The sequence below is a fragment of the Prionailurus viverrinus genome, chromosome F1 (assembly GCF_022837055.1).
Source record: "Prionailurus viverrinus isolate Anna chromosome F1, UM_Priviv_1.0, whole genome shotgun sequence".
In the NCBI taxonomy this organism is placed as follows: Eukaryota; Metazoa; Chordata; class Mammalia; order Carnivora; family Felidae; genus Prionailurus; species Prionailurus viverrinus.
In genome coordinates, this window is record NC_062577.1 from 59946275 (window position 1) to 59954994 (window position 8720).

General features: G+C 48.7%; 1 protein-coding gene across 2 annotated transcripts; it reads right to left on the minus strand.

Moving 5' to 3' along the window:
• Nucleotides 1-1480: 1480 nt before the first annotated feature.
• On the minus strand, nt 1481-8508 carry RGS4 (regulator of G protein signaling 4). Of its 2 annotated transcripts, XM_047841394.1 has the most exons (5): nt 8295-8493; nt 5314-5418; nt 4969-5030; nt 4218-4384; nt 1481-3776 (listed from the first exon to the last, which is right to left on the minus strand). In XM_047841394.1, the coding sequence occupies exons 1-5, from the start codon at nt 8336-8338 to the stop codon at nt 3537-3539; spliced, it is 618 nt and encodes a 205-aa protein (XP_047697350.1). In that variant the 5' UTR covers nt 8339-8493; the 3' UTR covers nt 1481-3536. The 2 variants fall into 2 exon arrangements, with proteins under 2 accessions (XP_047697350.1, XP_047697351.1); XM_047841395.1 differs by lacking the exon at nt 4218-4384 and having other exon boundaries at nt 3569-3776; nt 8295-8508.
• Between the last annotated feature and the right edge of the window lie 212 nt (nt 8509-8720).

Here is an 8720-nt window from a genome sequence, read left to right on the forward strand (position 1 = left end):
GAATCAAATTATTTACCTACGCAAAGTGCTTAGGGCAGTATCTGGCCCATAATAAGCAATAATGAGTGGTTTTTTATTTTATTTTATTTTTTTAATTTTTTTTTTTCTTCAACATTTTTATTTTTGGGACAGAGAGAGACAGAGCATGAACGGGGGAGGGGCAGAGAGAGAGGGAGACACAGAATTGGAAACAGGCTCCAGGCTCCGAGCCATCAGCCCAGAGCCCGACGCGGGGCTCGAACTCACGGACCGCGAGATCGTGATCTGGCTGAAGTCGGACGCTTAACCGACTGCGCCACCCAGGCGCCCCAATGAGTGGTTTTTTAAAACGTGCTCTTTGATGGCGGTCAGCAAGAGTTTGCACGTATGTGTTTATTTCATGGCCGACCATCAAGAAGAAAGAAAGGATGAGCAAGGTAGAGGCTGAAGGAAAGGACACTGCTCACGTTTGCTAACAGCAGTGACTTGAATTCTTCCACCACACTTGGTAGATGGCACTACACCCAAGAGCAGCGACCAGGCCCTTGTGGCGAGTCTGACCCGTCTACGTGGCAGACAGGAAAGGGCAGCCCTGGGCGTCTTGAGGCAAGGCTGCAAAGCTTTCCTCTAAATATTTCTGAGAAGTTCGGATCCCTCTGTGTGTTTTTCTCAGGAGATGGTGCATAATTTTCATCAGACCCCTGAAAAGGATCTGTTCCTCAAAATAGTTGAAAATCCATGGTCCCCAACACCCTGTCAGCTGACCCTCGCCACGGGAGAAGTACAGTTCAGGAACTGGGGGTCTCATGACATAATGGATATAGTACCCGTGACCGTGAATGTGAACAGTCTACACCTCTTTTCGAGGGGAGGGAATCTGTAAGGGGGAGGGAGGGCTTTTTGAGCAGTTTGGGCAGGAATCTGTCCCTCAGGGATCCACAGCTCCCCTCCACCCTTGTCAGTCTCCTCCGCTCCCACCTTCTCTCATCGGGCAGATAATTGGAGGTAGAAGGCGAGGAGCTCTGAAAGATGGGCTCTATCTCTGGAACAGTTACTGAGGACCTGGAAGGGCGGCACCAAGTCTCTTAGCAAAGTCCCTGGAGCCAAGACGGCCCCGGCTCCGTGATGAGGGGTAGGCGGAGCAGCGGCAGGAACTTCACACAGACAACATCTACTTTCTGCTGTCTTCTCCAGAGTTGGCATGGGAGCAATCAAAGGCTGGATGTGAGCCCTCTGCCATCATCACCCTACATCCTGCTGCTTCTCTGTGGATCATTAATGTGTTTACAAGCACATGGTTTTGTCTGAAGCATTTATTTACCCTTGTTATTAAGATGCGTGGGTTTCACCGGAAGCATCAGCTTTGAGGCCTTTAAAAGCACATGATAAAAGCAGGCATGCAAACGGGAGAATTCCGCCCACGGGCTGTGAGCGGGTAAGCTCAGCATGGCCAGCGGTGATAAAGGGAGAGGAAAATACAACTGAAAAACACACTTGAAAATTGTATTACATAAAATAATTTACTTCTCATTCAGAACGACCTTCTGGACCTGTGTGAGATAGCAGTCCAGGAGCACAGGTACAATCTGAAAGTCATGACCGTTAAAATAGGGCAAGATCAACGGAGTTACACGTTTGGATCCTGGAGTCGACCAGAGACAAAACGGTGGGAGAAAAGGGACACGGACGAAGGACTCTAGGAACACTGAAAGCAAGGACTGCCAGAGAGACAAGAAGGGCTCCAATGAGAAAACCTAGATCTTCGATACAGTGAGATCTGCATATACACACTCTGGTGTCTTCACTCTGCGACCCGGCCTGTTGGCTTAGGAGCCACAAGGTGCTCACGTGTGTCGTCTATGCTGGAGGAATCGGTATTGTGCATGCAGGCGTGCGTGTGTGCTTCGGAGGCTGTGGTTTTACAAGAATGAGAAGAAAATTACTTCCTGGCCATTCATGAATAATTCAGGTGATATCCTGCACCCCCATTTATAAAACAATACAATAATAAAAACATTGTACAAAACATCATAAATAACATAAATGAGAAATTTTCAAGTATTTCATGTACCTTGAAAAGTTCCGAACAGTAGTTCTAACAATCGATCTCTCTCTCTCTCTCTCTCTCTTTTTTCTCCCCTTTCTCTCTCATTTAGTCTTCAGAGCCTAAAAGGAGATACCCCCAGGCTCTGTTAGCCCTGATGTTTGGGAATGGAATGAACAAGATCCTGCGCTCAAAAGAGAAACTTACAAGGGCTTTTCAGTCTGTGCAAACATGTATCCCTTTATAAAATACAGTCCTTCCCTGGCTGCTGGTTTCCAGGTGCAGGCACAGAGCCTGGACCCATGGTGGGGAAACCACCAGGCACCCAGGGAAGAAAGGGGCCTCATCTGATGGCTGAAGTCCTCAGGCAAAAACAAAATGAGGAGAGCACCTTGGTCAGGAGAGGGAAAAAGAGTCGAGGAGAAAAAGTAACTCCGAAGTTCTGTGCCCTCGCTCAGCCAGTACCATCCAGCAGGTAGAGCTGGCGAGGCCCCACCTGCGTTTCTTCCTTCAGTTCAAACATCTTCTCTCCCAACTCTGTACCAACCCTGCCAACAATTATGCACCAAGCACCCAGTCAAAGAAGGGGAAGCCAGCGGCTCAGGGGCTGGAAAGTGCCGTTAGTAATAACCAGCCCAAGACAGAGCTGCGGCAGTCAGGCATAAGACTCTTTAGGATACTTGCTCCTTAGAATACGGTTCAATCTGGGAGGCTCTCCGTGAGTAAACTACGCATGAAGTCCCTTGGCTGCTTCTCCAGCAAGATCTATGGAGTTTTACAGAATCAACTTTCCCCAGATTAGCATGCCTTTCTTGGCCTGCGTGGCGGCCAGTTCCGTTTGCCTGTTTGATTGCAGGATGAAAGGCCAGGGATCAGAACGTGCATATAAGTATGTGCACCCACTCTAGTGATGAGCACCTAGGGTCTTTCCTCTCTCTCCTTGCAGAAATATATATGTAATATACATAGACACATATACATAGAATGTGTATGTATGTGTGTGCCAATATATGTATATGTGTAAATATGTGCATACGCATAAATGTAAATATATGTGCCTACATACATATATTTACACACACACATATACACATAATAGGTCAACCTCATCTAAACACTTAGAGTTTAGAGAAAGTGCCAACAGAATACATGTGCTTGTGGATGTCACATGAAATGTACCAACCAACACACCTGAGGTCAAGCCGTTGGGAGGAGAGAGCTCCACGTCTTTGAAAAGCCACCCCTACAAAGCCATTATGTGGGTACTTGCTCACGTGGCACCCTAAAGGAAATCTGGGAAAACCGGACGGGAATGAGGTCCTGCCCTGATGGGACACCGCAACACCAACACTAAATCTACTTCTTACATGGGAGTGACTCACACATGGCAGGCAGCACGAACACTAAGCTACAAGGTGGGTTAAAAGCCCTCGTGCTTAATACAGATCAATATTCGGCCTCAGGTTCTCCAGGCAGAAGTCTTGGTACGTCAGCCTCCGGCGCCGTGTGACAATCAGGCGCACTGGGGGACCAGAGAAGGACAGTCTGCGGGACTCTTGGCTCCTTTCTGCTTCTCCGAGCCAGCGCTGGAGGAGTCGGCCAAATCAAGATAGAATCGGGACTTGAGGAAGCGGCGGTAGGAATCCTTTTCCATCAGGTTGAAAATCCTCTTCTGGGCCTCATCAAAGCAGGTTATCGTGGGCTCCAGCATGTTCCGGCTTGTCTCCTCCCTGGTGCAAGAATCCAGGTTTACCTGCAGGGCGAAGGCCGGGACGTATTAGGCACGCTGCCCTGGGGAGGACGGGAGGCCGCATGCTTCGTAGTGAATCAGGAGTGTGCGGCTTCCATACCCCAGAAATGGAAAAACAGAACATTCCATGCCACCCTGGCACCTGCGAGTGACAGACTATAAAAGGTTCATCTGCTTCTGGGCAGGCAGGGCACGACCCTCATTCTTTCTCACAAATTGGGGAGATTTATCAAAACACTCGTGAAGGGAGGTCATCCAAGTCACCCGGATAAAAAAAAGAGCTTTTTCTCTTGATGATTTACTTGAGGTGGTCGAGACCGTAATGACCTCTTCCACGGCTCTATCTTTTCCTTTAACTCGGGTCATCTAAAGGTCCATGCCATTCAATACCACTTGTAGGCAATTTCACCAAGACCCAGGGAGTTCCCTGCCACGAAGACCTACCTCTTTAGTGGCCTGGACTGAGATGAATTCATTATAGATCTTTTTCGCCTTGGGACTCAGTTTGGAGGGCGATTTGATTTTCTTGTACTCTTCACAGCTAATCCAGAAGTCAATGTTCTCCTCGCTGTATTCAGACTTCAAGAAAGCTTTGAAAGCCGCCAGCCCACCTGTGATGGGGGAGAGAGACCCACACTCATCACCACACTGACCGGCCTCCTGGACAGCATATCTCAGGAAAAGCCAACGTGCTTGAGAGAATAAAGCATGGAGACTTCAAACAGGCCCCTCTCTCCCCACTTTCTGGGGCGTCACGTGGGGTCAGATAACCCTAATCTGTTTGATATCTATTGGATCCCAGTTATACCTAGTGCTCTTTGCTCAAGGGGTGAAGTCTCATTCCAGAAAATGGTGTTTCTGAAATGCCCATGCAGCTACCAATTGCCAAAGTCAGTTGGAGAAGGAGATACTGAGGTCGACTCTGCAAGAAACGTCAATATTTGGCATATTTTTTCCCTCTACCCTTTTTCCATGTGGTGAGAGAGATGGAGTCCGGACGAACTTCTCATTACGTATCACGACGCTCTAGGGCACGGGAAAATTTTAGACAGACTGATTCCCCCGAGTCTGGAAGTCAGAGGAAACCCCACCCTTTCTGCAATTCCTATTAGATCAAATATAGTGGGAGACAACTTGGCTATCTAGAGAGCTTGTGTCCTCATTCTCGGGGGGGGAAGAAAGTCATCAGACTTACATTCATGGCTAATCAGGTTTTCCAGTGATTCAGCCCATTTTTTTACTTCCTCTTGGCTCACCCTGGAGACATTACAGAGACAAAAAAATAATAATAATAACTTTGAATGCTGTGATACAAAACTACGCAAGAAACTTAAGATCCTGAGAAAAATGTGGATATTTTATTTTCCATCTTGAGGATGCGATCTGTTGCCGAGGAGGGCAGTCTTTCCACTAAATGCCTGGACATTTCAAATGCAAATCTCGCTTCACTAGGACCATACCTTCTTTCTTTCCTCATAGAACATCTCTGACATTAAAGAGTTTATAGCCCATGCGTTTTCCCCGAGGCCTTTTCTCTTACCTCTGACAAACCACCACTTTGTCCTTCTTGCTGTGGGAAGAATTATGTTCGCAGGAATCAGATTTCTGCAGCAGGAAACCCAGCCGATGTTTCATGTCTTTTGCACTGCACGGAAGAAGAGGAGAAAGAATAAAGCCAATTAGCTGCTTTACCAGATGCCCTCGTGGCAGAGCTCAAAGAGTCCATTACTAGGAAAGGGACAGGAGAGCGGTTAATTTAGGAGATGGGGGGTGACGGTGACGTGAACTCTCAGGAAAACGAGATCCCACTTCTGTTTCTGCCCGTGACTCACTACAATACCCGGGGCCCGAGTCACGGCCCAGCCTGCTCTGTCTGCGACAAGAGTTCTGACCCTCAGTCGGCGCCAGGAGCCCCTTCTGTACGCCTGTCATGTTGACCGATGGAACGCTTTGGCGCCTCTCATAGAGACACGCTGAAAACGTGACTGCTCTTCAGGTGATCTGTGGGCCTCAGAAAGCAAGCAGGAACTGTGAAATGTGGCACGCCACCTTCTGGCCCGGGGTCGCTTGTTTGCACCTGCCTCAGAGGGCCCTGCAGAAGCCCCTCCGGAGGGGAAAGGGCTGCGCGGTCCCAACCTTACAAGAGGTGGGCGGAGCAATTCCGCAATTCTCACAGCGGGATACACACCACGCAGGGGGGTGTGCAGCTCCAGCAGGGGGAGGGTGTGCAGCTCTGGCGAAACCTGAGCACCTTCGGGGCTTGCTTCTAGAGCAATCCTCCGGGGCTGCTGCCGCTTTCCTGTCTAATATCTACACTGTAAGGCCATTTACACGATAAAGGGCATCCGAGACTTAAAAACCGTAAAGGGAAGCAAGCCAGAGTCATCACTGCAGCTAGTGATTGTCTCATTCGAGCCGAGCTTCCAGTTTATTTGTCCCTGTTTAATAGGTAGCGAGGGGACGGCCGGGCGCATGACTCACTCAGAACGAAGAAGCTTTTAATAAGTTTTTAAGCTCGACTTTCTCTCTCTGTTAATTATTCTTTGGCTTGGATCTCTTTTATTATAAAACCAGGACCTAGTGTTAAAAGAGAAATGTCATTGTAAAAGAAGTGAGAGGCTAGATGCTCCTCCTGAGAGGGAGAGAAATAAAGTCACAAGGATAAAGAGCCATTTTAGGAAGGCTTCTGATGGATCAGTGGCTTCTCTATGCATGTTGCCCCAGAAAGTTTGAATTCCATTATGTTCATGGACTGCCCCTAAAATGGTATTTTCTCTTCTTTACAAGCCCATTCTCCCCTCCTCTGCTTCTCCAATTGGCCAGGGGATGCAAAAATCCTCCTTAATGATACCAATATATAATCACGAAGGCTCACGTGATTCTAAGACAGAAATACATTGTGATTCGGTCCAAACAGAACTGATTTCACCTTTCCGTGTGCTGGGTCAGGGTGAGACCTGCGTTCCTAATCAGTGCAAGTCGTCTCATAAAGACTTGGAAGTAGGCTTAGCAGGTATGTGACATCTGTCCTTCCAACACAGTGCAACCATAAGCAGAAAGACCAGCATGACTTCAGAGGTCACCGGAGTCAGGAAACCAGATCTGATCAGCACTCTGCCACGCACTGCCTGTGTGACCTTGGGCAGTTCATGCCCTTCTGCAGTCTCAGGCACTGATGCTAGGGCGGAGCACTGGACTACTTAACTTGCAGTTGACCAGCGAGGAGGGGGAAGAGCCGTCCACCTTGCTGATCAGAGGTTACCTCCCCTTAGCTCCTCGGGCAGACTCGTGCAATCTTTCATCTGTCCCCGAAAATCCTTCCCAGAGCGTAACTCTTTCCTGGCAGTCCTGTATTCTGTGAGGGTAATTTTACAAATGAGCTAACCGTAGCTCTATACGATTCGCTCCGTTCAGCTCAGGATAGGAATGGTGGAGGTCAGGGGCATTCGTCCCATAGGTGCTTCATTGTAAAAGCAGCCATGAAAGCGTATTTTTACAAAGAATATTCCTTCACACTCCTGAATATTCGGAAGGGAAACTTCTAAGAACTGCACAGAAGACTGTGCTTTCTGGGATACTTCTAAACTGAAATTTAAGGTGATTTGTATTTGCAGGGAAACAAGGGGATGGTGTACCTACAGACTGACTTTCTACCTTTAACTGTAAGATGAAATAATGTAATATGCACCAGTTCTGCCTTTTTCTTCAGCTGGCTAATATACAAGCATTCTCTGAAAGCATTTATTTCTATCTTTTTAAAAGCCAAAGGCATACAAGGACCTATGAAGTAGCTTGCTTTATTTATTTATTTATTTATTTATTTATTTATTTAAATCAAGAGACAGTATATTGACACTACATTGACAAAGGTAGGATGAGATCTTCTACAGAACCCTTAACGATTTGTTAGGATCAATACTTTTCAACCACCATTCACATAAGGTATTTCAGGAGCTGGGGGAAGGGGCAGCCAGAGCAGGGGGACCCAGTATTGAAACTCATACTGTATTGTCACACTTGCTTATAAGAGCGTAAAGAGTGTTAGATACTGCAGCACCACACAGAAAGCACAGTGTGCCCATGTTGGAGCCAAGCCTCATTCTGGGGTATCTTTCCCTAAACAAGACCTACCCCCCCCCCCCCCCCCCCGCCATCGGGAAAGCTCAGAGCCATGATTCCACACACCCCAGCGATGCTTAAGTATAATAACAACAATCACAGACCACCGCATTGAGTCCGAAACCCTCTGATCACTTCTTCCTTCGAACTAGCTTGGTGAGAGGATCGGGACGGTCCTCGAAACCGAGGTCAATATAAAACAACACACAGGTGCCAACATCTGGGGAGCACACTCCTCCAGTTACAGTGTCCAGCTGGTCTCGGAGGAAAGCTGGCAGGTCAAGGCTCTCCTGACCACACTGTTTCTGATTCCAAAGAACGAGGTCGGCATGTGGTATAGGTAAACAACTAAGCAAGTCTCCCCGAAAGTGTAACGCAGGGAGTGGCTGAAAATGATCTTACCTCCTCAGGCAAGAGGCCGGGAGACCTGCAAGTCCTTTGCACATCTTGTTAGGCGTGGGATTCTCAAACTGGGGAGGAAAGGCGGCAGGCAGGAGGCGCTGCGGCTTCTGTTTTGAGCTCCCTGGCCCTCCTCTCGCGGAAGACGCTGTCAGAAATCTTCGAGCTGCTAGCGAGGCTGGAGGGGTCCCTTTTATAGCCCAGCAGACGCCGCCCGGCCAATCAGAAGGCAGTTCTGGAACCGCCCCCCCCTCCGTACCGCCCGGCCATTCAGACGGCAGCTCTGAAACCGCCCCCTCCCCTCCGCGCCGCTCGGCCAATCAGACGGCAGCTCTGAAACCGCCCGCCCCGCAGCGCCCGCCTCCCCGGCTGCAGGAGATGAGCAGGGAGGTACGTGACGCATCACCGTGCTAAGTGAACAGCCCGGGA

Coding starts and splice junctions, on each gene's coding strand:
- RGS4 (XM_047841394.1), bottom strand. CDS start 8,338: ATGTGCAAAGGACTTGCAGGTCTCCCGGCCTCTTGCCTGAGGAG. Junction 4,385..4,968: donor AAACCTGATTAGCCATGAAT/GTAAGTCTGATG, acceptor CCCCCATCACAG/GTGGGCTGGCGGCTTTCAAA. Junction 3,777..4,217: donor CAGTCCAGGCCACTAAAGAG/GTAGGTCTTCGT, acceptor TTCGCCCTGCAG/GTAAACCTGGATTCTTGCAC.